Source organism: Diceros bicornis, chromosome 15 (assembly GCF_020826845.1).
Source record: "Diceros bicornis minor isolate mBicDic1 chromosome 15, mDicBic1.mat.cur, whole genome shotgun sequence".
Taxonomy (NCBI): domain Eukaryota; kingdom Metazoa; phylum Chordata; class Mammalia; order Perissodactyla; family Rhinocerotidae; genus Diceros; species Diceros bicornis.
The window spans coordinates 52,649,406-52,675,561 of NC_080754.1; the positions used below are offsets into that span (position 1 = coordinate 52,649,406).

The 26,156-nt window shown below is 36.0% G+C and overlaps 1 protein-coding gene across 5 annotated transcripts in view; it reads left to right on the forward strand.

The window, feature by feature from the left end:
* The window catches only part of MECOM (MDS1 and EVI1 complex locus), a 346,247-nt gene extending 320,586 nt beyond the window's left edge, over positions 1-25,661 (forward strand). For 2 of the 5 annotated variants that reach the window (XM_058556392.1, XM_058556393.1), the window contains exons 10-17: positions 415-441; positions 7,286-7,452; positions 8,538-8,615; positions 13,003-13,172; positions 15,092-15,236; positions 18,556-18,792; positions 19,639-19,822; positions 23,818-25,661. In XM_058556392.1, coding sequence (XP_058412375.1) covers positions 415-441; positions 7,286-7,452; positions 8,538-8,615; positions 13,003-13,172; positions 15,092-15,236; positions 18,556-18,792; positions 19,639-19,822; positions 23,818-23,952 — 1,143 coding nt within the window. In that variant the 3' untranslated portion in view covers positions 23,953-25,661. The remainder of the gene's footprint in view (positions 1-414; positions 442-7,285; positions 7,453-8,537; positions 8,616-13,002; positions 13,173-15,091; positions 15,237-18,555; positions 18,793-19,638; positions 19,823-23,817) is intronic. The other 3 variants (XM_058556395.1, XM_058556390.1, XM_058556391.1) reach the window with 2 other exon arrangements.
* The last annotated feature ends 495 nt before the right edge of the window (positions 25,662-26,156 follow it).

The window sequence follows — 26,156 nt, forward strand, 5'->3', positions numbered from 1 at the left end:
TTCTGTGTTATTGTTATAAAAATGAGAGACTAGATTTTTTGCAGGAAATTGTTTAACTTTTAGTTATTAAAGTAAAATTTAGGAATCTTGTTTTACAGTGAGTAAAAACAAATAAAAAAGAAGTGTCTACTTTGCTCTTTAAGATTTGGTAGTAGGTAGCGTTTAACTTTCTTGGAAAAAAGAACATTCTGGTTTATAACCTTGATTCTAAAATTTAATTTAGGTAAATGGAGGAAACTCAGCAGTGTTATAAAAACATTTAATTTTCATTTCCAAAGCTTTTACTCAAGGTACAGTTACATGATAAATAAAAATCACTAAGTTAGTATAAATGTTAATTTCTCAAAGGATAGATTACAATAAAGATACTGATGCAGAAGTAATTTTTTGTTTTTGTTTCAATTTTGCTCCCAGTTCCAACTGCCTGATCAAAGAAGTTGGGTAAGTTTCCTACTTATATTTTTGACTAAAATAATGTAGCATTAAAAGGAAAGCAACTTATATTAAATTGCTGTACAGACATAAAGAATTCTGAACCTCTTCCCATTAAATGGTATGGCCTCAGCCAGTAGTTTTTCAGCTTTGTCAAGCTGAAAATACTTTCAGTTATAATTGGGCATTTAGTATGCTATAAATTGTTTACGGAAAGTTTATTCTATAAATCTGACCCACTACATGTAATTATACCTTGACATGGAACTCTTTCTAGGCACTGGGAGCCTGTTGTTAAAAGAGGCTTCGAGATGGGTCACCAAGTGGAAACGACCATTATTTGGGGGGAGCCTATATTGGCATGTTAACGGTGCTTTTGATAAAACCTTCAAAAGAATAAAACCTGAACTTGTGTGTAGAAACATCTGAGACTGGAATTCACATCCATATATCCCAAGGCAGATTGTGGTTCTGGCTATTTGGAGAAATAAGATTAAATGTTTAAAAATCCGTATCTTAACTATTGACTGGATCTTTTAGCATTGGGTCTCACTTCCTCAATTTTCAGTTACTGTTTCCAGATACAGTCAGTTGTCAGTTAATGATACTAGGGGACAGCTTTAGTTTTTATTCAAGAAACAAAGAATACTACTCATTTAGTTTTCACTCCCAAATAAACCTTGAGTCAATGGAAATATATATAAGTAGCATATATTACAAAATTTCCTCTAAGTATATGTGCTTTTACTTCTTCATTCTCTTCTTCATTCAAAATTATACTGATTCTGAGGTAGGGGTAAAATCTTGAAATATAGTTCAACTTTCTTTTAGTCACCATATAATTATATATAAATTATTTTAAGTTGGAGCACTTTAGCACTTACCTATTTCCTCTATCTGATGTTAGTTTTCCTTTACCAGAAATTCCTCCATTTTATTTCTTCTGTGGAATATGAGATGAATTGTGATTTTTCTCATCCTGATAGACTTTTAAGGATTAAGTTCATTTATTTCAAAAGTATAAGAGTAGAGAGAGAGAGAGACTTCCTGAGGGAAAGTTGTGCAGTAGATGAGGTGGTTCTTTGGTTATCCAGGCCTATATTTCCTCCCAGTGTTCCTCATCTGCCTTTCCTGGCAGAGGTCTGTCCTGAGCATAGTGCCTCATGGTCCTCATTCTTTCTAAGACAGAGTATTACTTGACAGTAGCTATGTTGTTAGCTGCTCCAAGCATAAGGTGCTATCCCCTACGTAAATGGCCAATGGTTCTACCAACTTACAAAGCCAATCCCGATTTTAAGTTAGACTCCCTTTCCTGATAATACGATGGTATAGCAACTGCCATTGCAATGCTTTGGAAACACTCCCATTCTTTGAATCATAGGTTTTTCAGAGTTGTGATTTATCTTTATTTTATAAAACATAGATATTAGTGGGAAATATTAAAGTTTATAATTTTTAGTGGTAAAAAGACTCTAAGGGATTTCATAATCATGACTGCTAAATGTGATACATGGAATAAGATAACCATAAAATATGAATATTTTCTTCTCCCTCAAACGACCATGATTTTGAGATTTCTCAAGATTATCAAGTGAATAAATATAGAAAACTACCAAATCTACAAACTTTCCCATCATAAGTTATTTATGAAAAGTCAGTTATTTTACGATAAAGGCATGTGTAATCTAATTTGTGAAACATTAGGTCACATAATTCATGGTGCCATTGGACATATCATTTTGTATAATCAGATTGTCACTTTAATAGTTTTAATGAGAAACTTCTTTAAGTCATCAATTATTGGCTGCCAGATAGTAAATGTGAGGCTAAGTGCTTAGGACCCAGTTGATGATATCTTGCCTGCTGAAATGTTTTTAAAAATATTAACTTTATTTGACTAGAGAGATAACTACATTTTTTGGTAGGAGCTAGGGAATTGTGTCTAAATATTAGTTTGCGTCAGTATAAAGTTAATAGCCTCCTGGGGACCCGGAGGGGGTGAAATGACTTCCTCTTCCAGACATCTGGCTGCAGATACCATCAATGACCATTATATATGTAAGCAGAAATTACTGTTCCATAGAAAAAACTGTCATTTACTGATCGGAGATTAGCCGATGACATTAATAGGACACAGGGCAATACATTTCTAAAATATATGATCTAACTTTTTCCTCCTTTATTTTCCCTATTCTCAGCAAATTTCTTATTCATAGTAGTATACATTGTTCTCTTCATTGGATTTTTCATAATTGAAAAAAATATATAGCTAGATTCTGTTCCATTTATCCCAGTTCATCTTGATTTTTAAAATACCAAGTCAGACTTTAAAATGAATCTCAAAACTTACTACTCCTGTAAAATGCATGTTCTTTCAGGAGGTACATCATGTGAGTCAGCACAGATAGCTAGAGAAAGTTGGGATTTTGACTCATATACTAGATAAAGTTCATTTTGATCCAAAACGTTAATCCAAGATATAGAGGAGGGCTGATATTGGTCAGAGAATTGCTGAACTAACTCGACTGGCAGATGTCTTAGTCATTTCTATTTGTCCTAATGGGGAAACTTGTTCTTTTTAGCTGAGGTCAAGTGCTATAAGAGCAAATCTTATGATGATGAAAGAAATGATTCAGTGATGGCTGTTATGTTGCTTTAGTGGTTGCTAGCTGGGCGGAAAGCGGTGTATGCCTGTGTGTGTGTGTGTGTTTGTGTATGGTGTCAATAGCTACCCTCAGCTCACTTCCCATCTCCCTTCTCTCTCTTTTTCCCACTCCAACTTAATCCTCTTTTCATTTGACACCAGAAGCCACAGGTGCGGGTGGCTTATAAGAGAGGCACTCGGGTAACCCCTATTCTTTTTCCTATTATCTTTAAGATTGTCATTATTTAGTCATCAAGCCCATAATATATGTTCTTGTTTCTTGATGGTTTTCCCACATCGAAACAGTTTGAGGTAAAGTAACCGCAGTGATCTTTCTTCAGAAGGGGCTATTAGCAGCTGCTAAAGCAAGACATGTTTCTCAACAGCCAATTGCTCTTAAATAACTTGGAGGACTTGTAGTTTATATGTGGTAGAGATGAAAGCCGAGAATAACAACAGTCATGAGTAAGCTATTTTCCATATAAAAGGAAAAGTATTTCTATAAGATGTATTGCCGCGGGAATCTGAGTGTGTCAGCAGGGCGGACACTCAAATGATTTAAAACCACTAGATAATGAAACTTGACTCAAATATTAAATGGACATAAATAAAACATTTATAATCATCACCCACGTGCTTACTATTCTTCCCAATAAATATGTGCGATCGTGACCCTTACCCTCGCTTGTTACTGCTAATCAGCTTGAAGGCCAGAGGTCATTTTTCACTCGGATAATTTATTCTGCAGAGGGTGGAATATCACAATGATTTTCTGCAAGGAACAATTAGAAGGAATAAATGCAAATAAAATAGTATCATAAAATATTTCCAGATTGATTTTTAATAAATAAAATCCAAAGTAACGTGAAAATGCTAATGCTCCGGCTGGAGGGGGATAATGACTGTATTCTGCAGGAAGAGAGTTTCCGCCAGCCTCTCTGAGAAGCATCATCATTCCATATCTCTGCCCTGTGATCAGTATGTGTCAAAATCCTTCATAGTGACAAATGTGCTGTCCACTTGCATCTGTGGAGAATGTTTTAGCAGCTGAGTGATTATGAATCAAACCCTGGAGCTTATAGCCCCTACCGCCTCCCAATGCGTTCACATTTGTCGTCTGACAAGTAAATGTATCTTGACTTTCCTCTGAGATTTTTTTGCACTGTTGTTTGATGAAAGGCATTTGGCAAATTGGCAGTGGTACCCTGTATGTTGCAATTTGTAGCTAGCATTAGGAGTCCAGGCATGAAATGAGAGGGCAGGCTCCAGGATAAAGGGAAAAGAAAGAGAGCTAACTACAACATGTAGTATTATAATAGTCATTTGAAGAATCAGTATTCACTTTCTAAGAAGAGAATCATGTTCAGGTCATTCTGTTAAGATTTTGCCCTAGTTTAAGAAGTCAGTGGTATTCTATCCCTCCGCGTGTCCATGGAATATATATTTTGTTAATTTTCCTTTTGAGTAGGAAATGTTGCCTTTTTTTTTAAACCTGAGCTGGTAAATTAGGCCTCCAACTCTGTCCTGCCATCTCATCAGTGAAAGAATCATCATCTTGGGTTGAACAGTTGTTTGAACATGCAGTTGTTACCATTTTCATCCTTGCATGGAGTATTCTGGTCTACCAGACAAGAAACATATAGAGTGCATGTCTAGTGCAAACACCTTTTTTTTAAAATCAAAATGCAACTTTATCATTTTATTTTTTTAATTGATGTCATAATAGTTTATAACATTGTGAGATTTCAGTTGTACATTATTATTTGTCAGTCACCATATAAATGCACCCCTTCACCCCTTGTGCCCACCCCCCAACCCCTTCCCCCTGGTAACCACCAAGCTGTTCACTCTGTCCGTGTGTTATTTTATCTTCAACATATGAATGAAGTCATATGGTGTTTGTCTTTCTCTGTCTGGCTTATTTCACTTAACGTAATATCCTCCAGGTCCATCCATGTTGTTGCAAATAGGACGATTTTGTCTTTTTTTTATGGCTGAGTAGTAGTCCATTGTATATATATACCAAATCTTCTTTATCCAATCATCTGTTGATGGACACTTGAGTTGCTTCCACTTCTTGGCTATAGTGAATAATGCTGCAATGAACATAGGGCTGCATAAGCCTCTTTGGATTGTTGATTTCAAGTTCTTTGGATAAATACCCAGAAGTGGGATAGCTGGATCATGAGGTATTTCTATTTTTAATTTTTTGAGGAATCTCCATATTGTTTTCCATAGAGGCTGCACCAGTTTGCATCCCCACCAGCAGTGAATGAGGGTTCCCTTTTCTCCACATCCCCTCCAACATTTGTTATTTTTTGTCTTGGTGATTATAGCCATTCTACCGGGTGTAAGGTGATGTCTTAGTGTAGTTTTGATTTACATTTCCCTGATGATTAGTGATGTTGATCATCTTTTCATGTGCCTCTTGGCCATCTGTATATCTTCCTTGGAAAAATGTCTGTTCATATCCTCTGCCCATTTTTTGATTGTGTTGTTTGTTTTTTTGTTGTTCAGTTGTGTGAGTTCTTTATATATTATGGAGATTAACCCCATCTCGGATATATGATTTGCAAATATTTTCTCCCAGCTGGTGGTTGTCTTTTCATTTTGATCCTGGTTTCCTTTGCCTTGCAGAAGCTCTTTAGTCTGATGAAGTCCCACTTGTTTATTTTTTCTTTTGTTTCCCTTATCCAAGTAGACATGGAATTCAAAAAGATCCCTCTAAGACCGATGTCAAAGAGTGTTCTGCCTATATTTTCTTCTAGGAGTTTTATAGTTTCAGGTCTTACCTTCAAGTCTTTGATCCATTTTGAGTTAATTTTTGTGTATAGCGAAAGATAACGGTCTACTTTGGAAACACCTTTTTAACAGCTTTCTGATCTGTCCAGTGGCAGAGTGCCCTGAGAACCAAATAAATAATGGGTGAGTTGATTTAACAAGATGGCCTGAGTTTGCTTTTTCTACTTAAAAATTTGCTAGTAAGCAATTTCCAAATAAAATGTGAGCTCTGAGTAAACAACATTTTGGGAGGGTTGAAGGAAAGGCAAGAGTCCTTTTAACTGTGGACAGTAAGGATCATGCTACCTTTAAAAGTAAATGCCACCTGGGCCGGCCCCGTGGCGTAGCGGTTAAGTGAGCGCGCTCCGCTAGTGGCGGCCCGGGTTCAGATCCCGGGGCGCACCGATGCACCACTTCTCCAGCCATGCTGAGGCCGCGTCCCACATACAGCAACTAGAAGGATGTGCAGCTATGACATACAACTATCTACTGGGGCTTTGGGGGAAAAAAATGAATAAACTAAAAAATTAAAAAAAAAAAAAGTAAATGCCACCTTCTGATTGTGACTGTTAAATACGTGTGCAGGTGGACAAAAACTTGAAGATTCTAAGCAAAATAAATTAGGTTGTTTGAGGGGAAGATATAGTCAGGATAGTTTTTCTTCAAGAATATTTCTCTAAGAGTTTGGTTATACTGACTATTTCCCCTTAGCTTATAATGCTCGTGACAAGTTATATTATATGAAGTTATGATAATATATCATAAACTGTTATTTCAACTCAGTCTTTGTCCAGAATAAATTAATATATCATCAAAATTCTTTGTATATGACCCCACTTAAAAATATAGTATATCAGATATTAATTTAACATAGTCTTAGGCAAAACACCTCTTACACGTTTAACTTTTTCTTTCTGAATTACACACATTTGGCTTAAGCTGTAACTTTGGAATACTTGATGTTTGTCATGCTGTGAGTTCTTTTCATGGGACTCCATGCATCCTATGGTTTTTATTACCTAGGCAAGGCGTATAGGACCTTTCTCTATAATTTCCAGTTTACTGTTGATGTCCATAACATGATGCTAATGCTGTCTCTTAATGTAATAAAAATCCAATTTGGCTTTATTATCTCATGTATTTTACTGCTCAATTGTATATCAAATTATTATAAAGTGGTCTAACCAAGTTCTTACGAAAAGTTCACCCAGCATTTTATAAACTTGGTTCTACCTTTGTTATTTCCCAAATCAATGTATTTTCTTGCTGTTTGTTTAATATTGGGGTATTACAACGTCTGTCTACAGCCCATTGCATTCAGTAGATTTGATGCTTCCTTTTATTAGTGACTTCTTGGTTTGCTAGAGATTATTCCAGAAGCAAAGATGTCAGACCAGTCCTTCATAGTCTTGTGCTTTTGCCTTCCAGATGTCAGCTATTGAGAACATGGCGGAGAAGCTAGAGAGCTTCAGTGCCCTGAAACCTGAGGCAAGTGAACTTCTCCAGTCAGTTCCGTCCATGTTCAACTTCAGAGCGCCTCCCAACACCCTGCCAGAGAACCTCCTGCGGAAAGGAAAAGAACGCTATACCTGCAGGTAACTGCAGAGTTAATTATGGCTGGCTTTCCAGAAAGCTCCCCTCTGATTTCGAAAGGCTCTGCTGTTTGTTTTAGAAATTATTCTTGATTGGATGATTAATAGTGGCCATGATAGATCTCAAGCACTTCAAAGTACTCTTTATTTAGTGAGATGTAAAAATAGTGGTTTTAAAAAATTATTCTTAAATGAGAATTTTAACACAGGCCATTTGGTTGTGATAAATGAGTTTGGAAACAGTCCAAATACTATCTACTTGTTTCACTTTGATATTTATGAATTTTCTTTCACAGTTAATTATTTTCACCCAAAGGTATACTACTACTGTCCTCAAGCGTACGTTTATTAATTGTCATGGCATTGAAGAATAAGGCCATTAATGAAGGACGAATAAGGTCGATAAGTGAACAAAGCTAGTTAATAAGTTTCTTGTTACTCATCAGTAGTACAGTAAAGCTTGTTTTCTGTTTCTGTTTTCTTTTTTTTTTAAATAAATTGTGCTTATAATTTCTGAATTGTCTTCAGAAATTTGTGGCTTCTGACTCAGGCATATCAATTTATCTGCTCTTTGGAAAATGTGTCACCTTCTTTCCAGAAAAGCTTTTATAGGAACATACCTTGATGGATGAGGTCTTAGAATCTTGTCTGATCTGATACCACTCAAAATAGAGAGAGTTGTCACTGTGGCTAACATGTAAAATCAGTTGAAACATTTGAAATCTGTTTACATCAACTCAGAATCACAGAATCTTGTCATTTTTTTATCCCCTTGTCTGGTTCAGTTTTGCGAACATAAAGATACAGAGTTAATAAAAGAGGCGTATGGAGGTCATCAAACCTAAAGTCTATTTTCATAAACTGCCTGCTTATGCATGAGCAAATTCAACCAGATCTTATGAAGCAGCCTTTATTTGTAGAGTTGTTTTTATCTGTGGAATGGCTTTGTTGCGAATTTTAAATGCCAGAGACATGTGAGCTCCACGCAAGATTGATTAAATCAGGAATAAGCACCTGACTTCTGTGCGGCTTGAGTGGCATAAGATCTATTGTGCTGACTTTCTCTTATAAACATCTTTTCATCACAGATACTGTGGCAAGATTTTTCCAAGATCCGCAAACCTAACACGGCACTTGAGAACCCATACAGGAGAGCAGCCTTACAGGTTTGACGGTGATTTTTCACTAAGTGTCTTGATAAATACGGTAATAATTAAAAGTGGACTCACCACAATTTTAAAGGAGGCTACTTTTGTGCATGCCTGAATGTATGTCTATTCAATTTTGAGTGCAAGAATAATTAACTAATGGACGGATAAAAATGAGAAATGTCCTAATTTCTTTAATCAAGGCCTCCTATATCTCATTTTAAAAGTTCTAAGTTTAAAAGGAGTGTCTAGGGCCGGCCCTGTGGCTTGGTGGTTAAGTGCGCGCGCTGCGATGCTGGTGGCCCGGGTTCGGATCCCGGGTGCGCATCGAGGCACCACTTCTCCGTCCATCCTGGGGCTGAGTCCCACATACAGCAACTAGAAGGATGTGCAGCTGTGACGTACAACTATCTACTGGGGCTTTGGGGGGAAAAAATAAAATAAATAAAATCTTAAAAAAAAATAAATAAATAAAATAAAATTCACATAACAGGACTTTAAAAAAAAAAAAGGAGTGTCTAGTACAGAATAAGCATTTAGGAAATGTTAGCCATATAAAAAAGTATTTTAAAAATATTTTAATGCTCTCTCTTCCCAATAATTAGTGCTATTTTAATTGACAAGAATCATAACATTGCAACCTCCCTTTTCCAAGCCTTAAATCTCTGCTAGAAGTTAACAACCCATGTATAACTTTGTTTTCCCAATACAGCCAAGTCAATGTCCACAGGTCCCATTAGGAAGTTTAAGGAATAAACCTTAAACCTGGAGAGGAAGAAGAAAATGTGGAACTAGGGGTAGAACAGGTAAAATAGAATATATTATGGGAAGAGGGGCAATCTACCAACAATTTCTAAAGTATCTCTTAGCTTACTCTGTTAAATGTCAAGATCAGCCATATGACGCATGGGATGAGTGTCTAATTTTAATATTATTGTTTACTAAAGGATGAAAATAATCAACATTCTCCCTCCAGTTTTAAAATATAATCTACATTGTTTAATGTGCAATGCCTTGCACACAGTATTAGGTAATCATAAATATTTCTTCAAAGAATGAATGTTATCTATCTTAAGTAATATCATAATTTCATTGTGCTTTGAAATCCTTATGCATTGCATATGTAAAATCATTTTTGTTTGAATGCTCACTTTTTCCATTAAAATAAATTATTTATCAGGTTTCAAAGAATTTTTTTACATACAAGAGTAAGAAAATGGAAAGACCAATGCTTATTTGAAGATAATTGAAATTTTAGGAGAAAACTAGAAGGACTTAAACTCAGAAAATAAAGTGTTTTCTTAAATTTTTTGCTGTTTTACATGTTTTATAAATCACTATTCATAAGTGATAATTCTACTTTCTATGTGATAGAATGCACTTGTAATAGGTCTCAGAGAGATATGAAAATGGGACGTGTTAGGGGATTTCCCTTTTTGAGAAAATTTCATATCCAGGTAATTCTGCTTAAGTGGAAGGAGAGATTTCCACACTTATGTTTTGTTATGGCCAAGGGTCTGATATGCAGCTATGATATCATGCTCATTTTACTCTTTCTTTGTACCTGAATTCAGTGGTTTTATTCTATCCCATAAATGGTGCTATTATTATATGTTTTATTTTTAAAAATGCAAACCAGAATTTTGGCATAGCTGGAGATATTAAACAATTATTTTATAAGTAAAAATAATCAGGGCCGGCCCCGTGGCTTAGCAGTTAAGTGCGTGCGCTCCGCTACTGGTGGCCCGGGTTCGGATCCCGGGCGCGCACCAACGCACCGCTTCTCCGGCCATGCTGAGGCCGCGTCCCACATACAGCAACTAGAGGGACGTGCAACTCTGACATACAACTATCTACTGGGGCTTTGGGGGAAAAAAAAGGAGGAGGATTGGCAATAGATGTTAGCTCAGAGCCGGTCTTCCTCAGCAAAAAAGAGGAGGATTATTAGCATGGATGTTAGCTCAGGGCTGATCTTCCTCACAAAAAAAAAAAAAATTCAGATCCACAGGTGCTGATTGCCCTCTGTAAAGTCTGGTAGTAATAGATCCAGCATTAAAACTCAAGCCTGGAGCTCTCACCTCAGGGTTTTTATCTCATGCCATGATCTCAAAAGCTCCCTTGACCCCTGTGTTTATATCCAGTAACTAGGAAGGCTTGGTGGCATAATGCTCAGGATTGTGTTGTGGGTTCATTTCAAGAATTTCTGAAACTTAGGCTCTGATTTGAGCTGTCTCTTAACCACTTACTAATTTACGGGAGTAGATTGGAATGATTTTTTATTTGGGAGCACTCAACCTATTGGCCAAGACATTAGCAGAGGAGAGATCTCAAGTTACAGATGATTACTATTGGTTAGAACATCCGTATTGGCTCATTTTATTCATATTAGAATGGATGATGTTTATTAGATTTGGAAAAGCCTCTTTGCATACGAGCAGAAAGTTGGAAGCATGTCAGAGACAAAAATTTCTCTTCTTTGTGATTTGTGTAGAAAATGTTTTGAGTGAAAAATTTTTTAAAGTGTTTCACAGGAGTATAAGTTTTTTCTATTAGTATTTCTTCGGTTGTTCTGCTTAGTGTAATGCAATGTGCTAGTTGTACCATGTTCTCATCCCAGTGGGCCTTAGAAGTCGGCAAAGTTATTGCAGAGAAGGCCATTACTCCATATATATATTTTTTTCAAGAGCAGAGGCTAAACTATTACAACTACTATCAATGTGGGGTTTCACACATTTTTAATTAATATTATAAGTGAGTAAAGTTAAGGAGCCTCATTATGCCAGAACAGTTTTTTAAGAGGGAAAATTAAATCAGTCCTTGAGCTGGTTTATTGATACTACGCCAAAGTAACTAGTTTAACAGATTTATTTTCTCCACTGAGCTAACTAGACTTCTGGCATCATGCAGAGACAGCTGTAGAAGCCCAAACACTTCGAGTGGAATGGGGTGATTTCTGATGTAGAGCACTTAAACCAGTGAGTCTGCATTCAAAAGTGGGAAGAGAAGGGCCCTTCACACATGGAAGAATGAGTTAAGGATTTTCTGGCTGCTAAGGTAGAAATTTTCACTTAAAAGTCATCTGGAGAAAGTGGATTTTTTCTTTCAAGCTACACACAAACAAAAAAATTATAGAAACAAATAAAGCAATCTTTACTTTAAAATACCAGAGGAGAATACCCCATGATTTACCCTCTTCTAGGGGAGGAGAAAGGAGTTACAATTTTATTTTATGACTAAAAGAGAACTTCAAAGTAATTTGTGAGTTTTTATCTCATGGAAGGCAGAAACAATTAGCCAACTAATAATAAGTGCTTTCCTGAAAAACAGACCTGGCTCAGAGCTTCCACAGACTCTTTAAGAAAAATAGAAATGGAAAATTGGAGGAATAAGGAGAGGGGAGGTTAATGAAGATCCTTGTTTTTATTCTAAAAGGAGAATTTAGTGGCACTCTTACTTTCTTTTGCAGAAGTTTAAAGGTTAATAGAGGGTAGGGTTTGGGGGCTCCTAATCACTACAGATGAAAATCAGTGTCTTTGATATCAGACTAAACTATTCTCATTGCCTCAGTTTTAAAAGTTTGGAATATAATTGCTATTTTGGAGAAGATAATGAAATTTCCTTTAGGATTAGCAATTGAGAAAGTGAATTTACTAAGAAATCATTTAATCAGACTCTGAAATTTTGAATTAAAACATGATCTTTTTAGGGGCCGGTCCCGTGGCTTGGCGGTTATGTGCGCGCGCTCTGCTACTGGCAGCCCAGGTTCGGATCCCAGGCGCGCACTGACGCACTGCTTCTCCGGCCATGCTGAGGCTGCGTCCCACATATAACAACTAGAAGGATGTGCAACTATGATGTACAACTATCTACTGGGGTTTTGGGGAGAAAAAGGGAAAAAAAAAGGAGGAGGATTGGCAATAGATGTTAGCTCAGGGCCAGTCTTCCTCAGCAAATAAAGGAGGAGGATTGGTATGGATGTTAGCTCAGGGCTGATCTTCCTCACAAAAAAAAAAAAAATGATCTTTTTACTTTATTTGAAGAATACATGAATTTGTTCCATGTTTGTTTGCAAAAGATTTAATTGTGTTGTCCTGAGCAAAGATAAAACAATGTGCTGTTTCTAATGTCCTTAATTTTGTGAGATTTATTTAAAATATTACAACTGATTATCCTAATAGTTTGGAGTAATCAAATCACCAATATTTTATTATGGTTTTTCATAAAGTCATGAAAATCTTTGAAGAAATCAAAGTCTATTTGAATTGAAATTTTGACTGTATGAATAGCGCCTGTGCCATTTCTTTAAAAGCCGTTTTATGGGTGATAATTTTGGATATCTGGTTTACTAGTCTTGAAACCTATTTTTTGATTTGCTTGCAAATATTTTCTCTGTGTTTATTTTCAGATGCAAATACTGTGACAGATCGTTTAGCATATCTTCTAACTTGCAGCGGCACGTTCGCAATATTCACAATAAGGAGAAACCCTTTAAGTGTCACTTATGTGACAGGTGTTTTGGTCAACAAACCAACCTTGACAGACACCTAAAGAAACATGAGAATGGGAACATGTCTGGTAGGTAATCAATTGTGTTATGAGGAGAAGATGGCTTAGTTTTCTTATTTTAAAAGATAATCGTGACCTTTTTTCTCTCATTCCACTTTGACACCAGAATCAGATCCTGTTTTGAAAATTTGCAGCACGTTTCCCTTGAGATTCTAGAATGATGTGATCATTGAATAATATACAACTCAGGACCTTATTTGGATTATTTCTTTTATTCTCCTGGATTTATCTCAATGGGCAATCTCCAGCAAAGAGAGCTATGACTCAAATTCACAGGAGACTTATGAATCAAGAGTTTCTAAATTGCAGGGAACAACTTCCAACCTCTTGGCACAGAATGTGGCCCCCAGGCATGACAGGATTTCCAGGGTAGCAGCCCCAGAATACCATACTCTGAATAGTAACCCAGAAAGCATGGCTGCTTTTGTAGAAGGCTTGCGGTTCAGAGAACCTCTCATAGTAACTTTTTAGAGATTAATGATAGAAGATTGTCGATATGATCAGAGCAACCTAGAGCAAATGATCTGTGATTTTGGTCACAAATTCTGATGTAGAATTAAGTTGAGAGTAAGTGGCAAAGAACTATCCGTCCCTTCGTTTAGACTTGCCAGCACAGAGAAGAAGTGATGGCTGGTTTTCTTGCCTTTGGCTTCTAATAGTTAGATAATAAGCCATTAACTAATATTTTCCAGCTGGCGTATGTGTGTGGAGCCAACCTGTGCAACCATAATTTGTTTCTAGAGAATCGAGAAAATTCTTGGGGGCGAGCACAAGTTTAGGAAAAGAGACTTTAAGAACAGAAAAAAGTTGGATTTATACAAAGTAGGAATTATTACTTAAGGAAATTATTTTGTTATTAATCCTTCCTCCACTGTACAAACACATTGCTTATGATCTTGGATAGCTACTACTTAGCACTATGTACTCTTCATTTCCCTCAAAGCCAAAAAGCTAATGATCATGGTTTAAAAATATCAGATTTCAGAGACAGAAGTCTAACCCAATATACAAAACTGGCCATACTTTCTGTGTACACTCTTAGAGTTTACTACTATAACTTTTCTAGTCAAAATTATTTCAGAAAAAAATAAGTTAAAAATGTAATGTCAGAGTTGAATACTTATTTGTTGACCCAGATTATAACTTCATTAGGCTGAGGGATGTTCTAACTTCTTATTTTTGTCATTTAGACTATTGTGATGAACTATTAAATTGTAGATATTTTGTGGGCAAGATAAATAGCATGAAATGAATGTTAGTGTAAAGTTTGACCACATGTGAAGTGTTTACAATTGTGTAAATTTATGGAAACCTTACAGCCATCTTGTGATACGGGTATCATGATTCTAATTATGTTGATAAGGAAACTGAAGATCATCCTGTAATCAGCAGATCCAGTGTTGTCCTCTTAATACCATACCACACCAACCTCTGGACTGGTGTCTTCTGAGTCCACTCACCACTAAGCCTCCAAATCAGAGTGCACCATTTTCAGTCTTTGTTTGATAACGTACTTGAACGCAGGAGCAATAAATACATATTGAATGCAACCAGACTGGGTAGGCAGTTTCTTCTGGCAGAATCTACTTAAGACCTCTCTATAATTTGCCTTACTCTATCTCCTCATTGTAGGAATAAAAATATTCCCATGTCATACTGGGAATAGGAAGAATCTAGTGGGAGACATAACGTCTTTGAAAGCCTGTACTTCATGATTGCAATTGTTCAAAATATTCCCCAAAGGACTTTGATTAGCATGTGTATTATGGTAAATTGGGAAGACTTTGACCTCCTAAAGTTACCATTATTAATATTCAAAAGAGCCTGTTTTAGGAAACAACACTGATCAAGTGAAGAAGGAATGAGGTTCAAAATAAGTTGCCATATAAATAATAGTCTTTTTCACAAAAGGCTTTCTCTCCCCTCAGGTACGGCAACATCATCGCCTCATTCTGAACTGGAAAGTACAGGTGCCATTCTCGATGACAAAGAAGATGCGTACTTCACAGAAATTCGAAATTTCATTGGGAATAGCAACCACAGCAGCCAGTCCCCCAGGAACACAGAGGAGAGGTAAAGCTGGCTTATTCCTTTTTAAATGCTATGATTTCTGAAATGAATGTGTTTTCAAGTACATTTGCTGTTCTTTCTTTTGTGACAGTGCTATTACTCCTACCACCAATGGCTGGTATTTATTTAGTGCAGATTAAAAACTAAATGCTCTTCTAAGCACTTTAAATGTATTAATTAATTTAATTATTGTAATAACCCTATGAGATGTAGCAACTATTATTAGGTAATTTTACCAATGAAGGAATGGAGACATTGAAGGTTAAATAACTTGCCAGAGGTCCCAGAAGTGATAAATCAGACTCACCCTGGGCTGTCTGATTCCAGAGCCCATGCTTTTACTACCATGCTGTTCTGTCTCTCTTGAGAGCTGGCTAGAATATTTTATCAAAACTTATTAAGTAGAAAGGAAAGCCACTAGAGGGATTCAATTGAATCACTGGTCAATAGTGGTTACTAGTATATATGATATATTATAGGTATTACAGATAATATGTGGCTATATATGTTATATGACTATATATATATATGACTCTGCATATCTGTAGATATATATCTTACACATTTATATATGAAATACCCATTCAGTGTCACCCAAATATTTTTTACATAGAAACCATTTGAGACGTCTTAATAAGGTTCTATCACTATCTTATATGCTCTCAAGTAGATGCCCATTTAATCCTGGCATGTTTGTTTCAGTGAGTGTGATCATCCTTGTTTTTAGTGACCTGGTGCACTGCCTTCCTCTTGTCATCATCAACATCAAGCACGTATGGCGTAATTAATAAAGAAAAATTTTTAATGCTGCTGATAATAATTAACACTTACCTAGTATTTTACATTTTACGTGATGTTATTGAAACATTATTTTACCAAAATTACTGGATTTAATTTTTCTTATCTGTAAGTTACAATTAAATATCTGATATTGAGAACTAGATTTTTCTGAACATAATTAAATTAGGATGCTGCATAGTCAATTTTAATGTAACATGAAATTAGTTAAAGTTTCATTACTTTTCATCACACAAATATTATTTAACAATAATAATGTCCTCTAGTTTTGATGCTATTAAAAGTCAAAGTTAATTATTTTAAGTAGTTTTTCCATGAAGGCAAGCTTCAACTAAACATTATTTCCCAAGATAACATAAAAATATATGACCTCTTCTGTTCTTCAACTTGTATAAAAGTGTAACTAAAGAAAAAAGGGGAGATCTGCTGTTGCATGATCCTTCCCAGCGTCTAAGAAGTCACAAAAACTACAATTCAGTGCAGTTTGATGTATCTTTCCCTCTGCTCACCCATTTGTGTGTGTGTGTGTGTGTATGAGAGAGAGAGAGAGAAAGAAAGAGAAAGAGAAAGATGAAGCAGATGATAAGTACAAAGTAGTAAGGACAAGTGAAAAAGTCACAATCTTATATTTTGATAACGATATTTACATGAGATTTACGAATAAGTAATATTGACCAAAAGATACTGTTTGGGTTCTGAGATGCCTATTCAGATTTTCTAACCCTTAAGTGGAGATTTGTGAACCCATAGAACTGCAACATCTGGCTTCAACATGTCTAAACAGCACAGAATAAGAAGATTGAGTCATCTAATTCCCCCTCTGCCTCAACTGCTATCAGGCTACTTTTGATGAATAATTTATCCTCCATAAATTGTCACATTTGAAAGCATAATTAACAAATAGGTTTCTTAATCATGTTGGCTTTGTTGCTTTTGGTTTTCATCCATGCACTCTTTTGTTCTTTTACTTTTTGTTTCATTTTTAAAAATAACAATTTCAATCCCTTCAAGCTAGCAAATTGGCAGTATATCTGGAAACTAATAATTTATGTCTGTGCAAAACATGTTTTCATCTTTCTTTGATAAAACGGATTAAGAGATTGCTTGTTTAAAAAGCTTGGTAAAGATGATATGACTTTTTCTAGGATTTTTACTCTGTGTATCTGTCACACCAAAGATAATTTTATTTATTATTTTTTTTACCCTGGGAAATCTAAACATTAAATCATACTTATTTTTTTATATGGGAAAGTGATGAGGTGCATTACTGATACCTGATGTTCCATAATCTGAAAAATAATTATATTAAATGTGAAAATCATACACGACTGTAGCAATAACAACAGTTTCAATGAGTTTTCTGAATTAGTGACTAGGTAAAGGAGCAAGACAAAATGGGAAGATTATGAATGGCTGGGATATCAGGACACCTGGATGCCTGTGATGGTTCCATCCCTAACAAGCTTTCTGAATTTGGGGAAGTGCCTTAACTTCCCTGGTCATATACCTTTAAATGGAGGAGGTTAAGAGGAGATATTCTCTAGTTCAAAATATTTATAATTATTTTGTAACTTAATTTCAACCTTTAAATCTTACAATGAAACTTAAATTCAATTTATAGATACTTTAATGTTTAAGTCCTGTAAAGTTTATCCTAGTTTCATAAATGCTTTCAAATGTATTAAATTGGAACTTCTATGTAATTAAACTCTTTTTTTTTTATAATTAAACGTTGGGATCCCATATTACGATCCTTGCAACCACAAACTAAAATATAACAGATGACTTTTTAAATATAATATTCTTTTGTATCGTTATGTTAGACATGCTTGCTAAGTAAGCTTCGAAAGATATTTGTACGATTACAATTTTAGATCATTTCCTGCCCAATGTTATCCTGGGAAACAAGGACTTTTTTTACATTCAGACCATCAAGGATAATTTGAAAATAACTGATGAGCTCTCGGTCACTTCCAAGCTTGAGTGTTTAAGTGGCCACAAATGTCACCTAGAAATATCAAATACTGGTTGGTCCTTGACAACTACCTTAACATTTTCTTTGAACTCTTAGATTCACCTTAGGCTTGTGTGTTGAAGCTTTTATCAGTGTTGCTCAGGGATGTGAGTTTTCCAGAAATCTATTGATTTTAAATGATAGGTACTTATACAGTAATTAGGCAACATTACCTAGAGAAAACATTTGTGTGCTTTTTGTATTATATTTAACAGTATCATTTATCAGGCAAAAGCCAGATAAGGAATAGAAGACTGAGATTGTTTTTTCAGTTCTGCCGGAGGCTCCATTTATAATCTGAATAATCACCCAATTATTTTTTTTCTTCATTTTCTCATTTGAGAAGTTGCCTTATTTTCCCATGGTTGCCAGAAAGTATAAACAATAAAAATTTGCCATAGAAGTATGGAAAATCTAAACTATTGTTAGGAAGACATGATCATAAAGCTAACTGCACATTTGAAAATGGAACCAATAATTGGACCCTTTTCTTTTTTATGCTTTTGAAAGAATGAATGGCAGTCACTTTAAGGATGAAAAGGCTTTGGTGACCAGTCAAAATTCAGATTTACTGGATGATGAAGAAGTAGAAGATGAGGTGTTGTTAGATGAGGAAGAGGAAGACAACGATATTACTGGAAAAGCAGGAAAGGAACCAGTGACAAGTAATTTACATGAAGGAAACCCTGAGGATGACTACGAGGAAACCAGTGCCCTCGAGATGAGTTGCAAGACATCCCCAGGGAGGTGAGTGCCTCTGTGACGTTCACAAATAAGCAAGTGCAGATACACGTTCAGTTCCTCCTGCTCTTTTCTTCCATTAGAGCAATATTTCAGTTGATAAGCGATTTGTGAGTAATAGATGATAAAAGGTAAATTTGGATTAGCAATGCATACTCAGTGGATTCATTTTAAATAGATGAAAATAAAGTGGCCATCAACATAATCTGCAAGCATATAAATACATCAGTGTTTGTGGAACTTTGATTAACCTGAGATAGGAAGTATAAATGAAAATTACACAAGTACACAATCATTTATTTCGACTCTACCTATAAAACTCAAAGAAAAATATAGATTTCAACATTATCTAGTTCATTCCAAAATCTGGTGTGTTACCAGTCAAATATTATTGAGATAAATTTCACTTAATTTGATATATATATAATCTATATAGATAGATTTTTAGATGGAAAAAATTAACCAAATAGTTGAATTGATGAGAATATTATGTTTTCATATGGATACTGGGTACTGACTAAATATTATCACAACTGGCTTTATTTTAAATGGAAATTATAAACGTATGAATTCTGTCTCCACTGCATTGCTGATTTCACATGTAATTGACTTTAACTCTATCTCAAATATATGCTTCCTTTAGCTATGAAAAACCTGAAAAGAAATAATTTTTAAGATATAATATTTGTAAACGTTTTAAAGAACCCAATAATTGATGCATGCTTCTTTATACTGCAAATATAGTATGAAATTTGCCAGCTGTATAGATTCAAATGAAAAGCGATTTGGTTGGATGACAAACTGAAAGAGAAAAAAAAAAATCCTCTGTGCTTTCCCATTGATTCATTTTAGGTATAAAGAGGAAGAATATAAAACTGGACTTTCTGCTCTAGATCATATAAGGCACTTCACAGATAGCCTCAAAATGAGGAAAATGGAAGATAATCAATATACTGAAGCTGAGCTGTGTGCTTTTAGTACTTCCCATGTACCGGAGGAGCTTAAACAGCCGTTACACAGAAAGTCCAAATCACAGGTACATATTTTCCTGCAGTATAGCATCATGATGACATTGCGCCTTTGGTGCCAAAGGCAGATATTCTATCTTTGCAATATTCTAGAGTCTGCACAGGTTTAGATGCTCTACTCAAAATGTTCATATCTTTACTCTGTCTCTGACCAAATCCAAAATAATTAACCAATTTGTTGTTAGAGTCATTGAGTCGATCCAACTCCTAGTGACCCTGTGTCCAGCAGAGCAGAACCCTGCCTGGTCTTTTTGGGCCGTCCTCTCACCTTCTGGTGCTATATCAGATGGTGCTCTGTGCTATTCACAGGGTTTTCATGGCGAGTTTTTTCCAAAGTGGGTGACCAGGTGCTTCTTCCTGGTCTGTCTTAGTCTGGAAGCTCCGCTGAGACCTGTCCACAATGGGCGACCCTGCTGGTATTTGAAATACTGGTGGCATAGCTTTCAGCATCACAAGATGCAGCCTCTGCCACAGTATGACAACTGACAGATGGGTGGTATGGTTCCCTGAGAGGGAAAAAAACCCTGGCCGTGGCAGTGAGACTACCAAGTTAATCAATACAGCAATTAATATGGATGCATTCTGCCCCAAAACTTCTGTGACAAACTCTACCCTACAATAATCTTTCCTTTCCTTTGCAATTCTCTTACTTCTGTATAGATAGCCCATAAAGTTTGCTTGCACCTATTTATATATTACTTCAGAATTTTTTCTAATTGCTTTGTATCTATAGTTTTTGTCAACCTAATTATATTTTAAGATTTTTGGAAAGTGAATTCTGTCCTCTAATTTTTTGTCCCTTATTAAATATAGTTAATTAACAAGTCATCTAAGTATAGAATTTAGGAGTAAACTGAGGATCAGAGATGAAGTGAGTTGCTGCCAAAAGTCTGCAGCAACTTAATGGCAGATCTGGAAATAAAACCTATCAATTTATACTGAGTGAATGAACGAATGGAGCCCAAGTTCACTGGGCTCTACGGCATTCTATTAGCATTGTGGTAACTAAAATAAATCCATTTAAGGATCCATTAATACCGACTAAAAGCCTCAGTTCTCTTATCACACAAAAAAAGGAAGTCAGTACTTTCTGCTTGACAATCACACTCAACCAGATTGTTCATTCAGGTCAATAAAAAAAAAAAGAAGCTTCCTGTTATTATCATATTTTTTGGTCACTTTGGTCTAATTGTTTGATCCATTAGTCCACTTTGGACGTGGCCTGACATATCAAACCATGTGACCATGTTGACTTGTACATTTGGAAATTATTTCCTGTTTGGCTGAGGTGTTTTGGGCTGGTCTTAACGGCAAATGTGGTCATATCTCAACTATGATGGGGAAAACATTATGCCAATGAGATAATACAAATTTTAAATATCAGTCCATTCAGTAAAAAGTCTAAGATATCATGTATAGTAATAGGCAAAATAAATGTGTTTTTTCTGAATTGAAGTAAAAGCAGCCATTCCTCATTGGGTACCCATTGGTTACCCAATGGGTACCTTTTCCTCATTGTAAAGTGGAGTGAGTGGAGAAGATGTCTAAGATCCCTTCTTACTCTATGATTCCATGGGGAGAAAAATGAATTTTTCAAGTTCTAATAAAAGTAAATTAGCCAGAGTGGACATCTCATTTTCACTTAGAGACAACCATAAGAGGTGGCTAGTATTTTTTTAAATCCTTGATTTCCCGTTCTTCCTTCCTAGTTGATCAGAGATGCAGAAGGATCCAGGTTTTCTTTTTTTTTAAATTTCTTTTAATTATTCTGCCAAAGATATTTTTCATTATAAGACACAATAACTAAAAATTCCCGAAACTGTCAGAAGTGATAGAAAGCAAAAGGGCCTGAGAACCTAGAGATAATGGATATGATCTAGTTCAGTACCAGCATTTTGACATAAAGTCCCTGCCCAGCTGGGCTAATAATTACCGTCAAGAAATACTAGCAAGAAATACTAGCAATCCTAGCTCATATTTTTACTGTTACTTGATAATGTCATATATATCAGTTTGAAAATGGTCAGGCCTTTTTGCAAACTGACTTTATTTCATGAGACTCTTTGTTCATTCATTCAGTTGTTATTAACTATCACTTATGTGCTGGGCCACATCACTTTGTGTGTGTGAATGTTTATTTCCCTTGATTACCTAAAGGCAGATAATCTATATTTGCCGTTTTCTAGAATCTGAGTAGATTCAGATGCTTTATTCAAAACACTTGTACATTTACTCTGTGATTTTTATAGTGATTGAATCCAAAATAGTTGACCAGTACATCAATGGCTGCATTCTGCATGGAATCTTAGAAAAACTCTATCCTACAAAACTTAATTTCTTGATAGTAGGTGCTAATTATGTCAGACACACTGCGCTAAGCACTTTATGTAAGTCAGTGCTTGTGATTCCTCCACAACCTGTGGAGGCAAGTTTTTGTTATCATTGTCCCCGTTTTAAATGAGGAAAGTGACCTTGAAAGATTAAGCTTGCCCAAGGTCACACAGCTAGTTGAGTAGAGGCAAGTTAGAAGCCAGCATTAAAACTTAGGATTCCAAAATTTTGTCTGTAGTCCCCTTCATCTTTCCAAATATTGGAATTGGTTTTGTTAAAACCATTTCAGAATATTCTTTATCTTGATCTCTAAAAGTGGGCACATAATTAGAATAGATAGTTCAAGTTCAAAGCTCACTTCATCTATACTTTAAACTCTACAAAGGACAAAGACTCTCTATTATTTATCCTTGATTCCCTGGGACCTAGCACAGTGCCTGGCATAGAGCAGATGCTTCAGAAATATTTGTTATATGTCTGCTGAGATTTTGTAGAGGTCCAGAAAGCAAATTACATACATAAAAGTCAAATGTGTACATTTAGAGCAATGACCCGGCAAATCAAAATCAGCCTGCAAGGGCAGATTTTCTAACTGAAACGCCATGATTAGGGAAGAAACCACAGACCGGCCGCATGCCTCAGCATGACTCCCAGAGATGAAATTCTGCTTAACAACAGAGGCATTTCGTCCTTGTTTACAGACAGTGGAATGTCTTTGGCAGGACTTTAATGATTCCACTTCAGCGGCATTTTGACAAGCAAGTTTAGCCATGGATGAGACCAACAATAGCAAATCAACAGTGAAAAGTTCACTCGCAAGTCAAGACCAAACATTTCATTTGAATATTTTACTTGGCAGCAAATGGGGGATTCTCTGGACAGTTATTTAGAATTTGACATGATAATAGGGAAGAAAGAACACTTCCTCACAGAGCACCTCCGTGCGCCTCCTGCTCGGCAGACACTGGAGCACGAGTTGGTCAGAATGTTGTTGGGTCTTACATTTTATTTTATCTTTTGGTTGAACTCACTTGATATTCCTCTACTTTTGAGATTGTTGGGTGTTAGCATTGAATATTTTAATTGTGGAGGGGAACTGGAGAAAGAACACTGGATTAAAAGTTGGGCAGAAATAAGTTTTACTTATGCCTCCTCCATTGTCCATTTGAGTGACTTTGGGCAAGTCATTTTACTTCCCGTGCTCTCGCTTATAGAGTGTGGGAGTTGGTTGGACTGTTTCCTCCACTAGACCCCAGTGCTGTCAAGGCCGGTCTATATCTTATTCACATTTGCAGTTTCAGTCATAAGCACACAATAATATTTTTGGTGAGTTGAACATGTGTATGAACAGCAGATGGATGATTATTATATTTATGATTGGGGAGGAGGGTGACTCCGGTTTCTTAATGGAAGCACTATTGACATTTTAGGTAGGATAATTAACTTTTTGTCCTGTAGATCATGTTACTTTTGTGACCCTCTAGGCACTGAAGGCCAGCAGTAACTCCATGTCATTATAACGCACAAAAAAGTCCCACACATTCCAAACACACCCATGAGGGCTGCTCCTTCTCAGGGTCCCTGCTCTTCCTAACATTCACCAATAGTATTCTTCAAATTACAAGTAATGTTTTTCAAATGCCATTGACCGAGTCTCTCCTTTTTACCCCAGGCATATGCTATGATGTTGTCATTGTCCGACAAGGAGTCCCTCCATTCTACGTCCCACAGTTCTTCCAACGTGTGGCACAGTATGGCAAGGACTGCGGCGGAATCCAGTGCCATCCAGTCCATAAGCCACGTATGACATGACCAAGGTTGACCAGAGTGGGACCAAGTCCAACAGTAACATGGCTCTTTCACATAGGACTATTTAAAAGACTGCTGAGCAGAATGCCTTAGAAACCTGAAGGGTCACTCATTTAAAGTCTGGTGACCTTAAACTGAATGAGTAAAAAAACAAAAGAAAGAAAGAAAAAGGAAACTATTTATTCTCGATATTTTGTTTTGCACAGCAAAGGCAGCTGCTGACTTCTGGAGGATCAATGCGACTTAAAGTGATTCAGTGAAAATGAAAAACTTGCTGGTCGGAAGGCATCTTTCAGTTCACCCTGCCCGAGGGTGTGGGTGGGTGAGCGGGCAGGTGAGATGGCGGCATTGATACGAACGAACACTCCATAGGAACTGAATTCTTTTTGTACAAGATCGTCTGACACATGATTGGGAACAGTTGCTTTTAATTACAGATTTAATTTTTTTCTTTGTTAAAGTTTTATGTAATTTAACCCTTTGAAGACAGAAGTAGTTGGATGAAATGCACACTCGATTATTATAGAAACTATAACAGGGGGTACTTGCTCCCCATTAACTTTTGCCTTCTTAAGTACATTGTTTAAAACTAGGGAAAAAGGGTATGTGTATATTGTAAACTATGGATGTTCAATGCTCAAAGAGGTTAAGTCAGTGAAGTAACCTGTTCATCACCAGTACCGCTGTACCACTACACTAATAAAATGTTTGCCAAATCCTTGTAACAACATCTTAATTTTCGACAATCATGTCACTGTTTTTTAATGTTTAATTTTTTTGTGTGTTGCGTGTATCATGTATTTATTTGTTGGCAAACCATTGTTTGTTGATTAAAATAGCACTGTTCCACTCAGCCACTACTTTCTGACGTCTGAGGCACGCCCCTTTCTGAATTTCAAGGACCAAGGTGACTCGACCTGTGTATGGGAGTGCTGAATGGTGTTTGGCTTTTTTTAACATTCCTTTTTTTTGTTGTTTTGTTTTCCTTCTTAATGAGCTAAATAAGAATAGATGCAACTTAGTTTTTGTAATACTGAAATCGATTCAATTGTATAAACGATTATAATTTCTTTCATGAAAGCATGATTCTTCTGATTACAAACTGTACCCCATATTTTATGCTGGTTGTCTGCAAGCTTGTGCGATGTTATGTTCATGTTAATCCTATTTGTAAAATGAAGTGTTCCAGACCTTATGTTAAAAGAGAGACATAAATAACAGACTGTATTCAATTATTTTGCCCTTTATTGAGGAACCAGATTTGTTTTCTTTTTGTTTGTAATCTCATTTTGAAATAATCGGCAAGTTGAGGTACTTTCTTCAAATGCTTTGTACAATATAAACTGTTATGCCTTTCAGTGCAGTACTATGGGAGGAGCAACTAAAAAATAAAGACTTACAAAAATGGTTATTTTTCCCACTGTGTTATATTTTCCCTTCTCATGCAATTTTAGTTTCCCTTTGGGATCCAGTGACCTAAAGATATGCTCTCTGGGACCTTGATGCCCTAACAGATACATGGAATGTAGAGCTTGTTTCTATGGTTTGGAGATGACATAAGGGATAGCCCTTGGCCCTTAGGGATTTGGGGTATCTCCCACTCATTGTTCTGACTTTCTCCATGTGGTGTAAAAGTCAGGGCCCACGTGCAACACTACCGGATGCTTGGTGTGACTCCCTGTCTGCAACACCCATTTTAGTTAGCATAGAGCAACTGACAGTTTTTCTATTTGATTTTACATAGTGCATGCAAAAGGTGTTCTGTTTCTTATTTTTGTTTTTCATTACACAAATACTGTTAACAGATTCACAAGGGGAAAAAAAACCTTTAACTTTTCTATCTTTTTAAGTCTTTGCCCACATGCAATATCATTTTTTCATGGTTATAATCAGAAGGTAGATATGATTTTGTGTGTTTCTTTCTTAAGGCAAAAAAAAAAAAAATCACTGCATTGCTACAAATTCTTCAAAATAATCATTTCGCAGTTGCTCCACATTCCATCAGGTTTGATCTACTATAATATCTTCAACCATTTCAATTTTGTTGAAAATTTAGATTTTCTGCTGTTATTAGTGTAAGCAATGGTATTTTAATTTTCATGCGCCTAATTGTTTCTGTGTGTTCATATCTGTACATTCAGGGTTGGAATGTGGGAGTGGTATTTTCATATGATAAATTCTCTGGTGGGGGAGCAATTATGA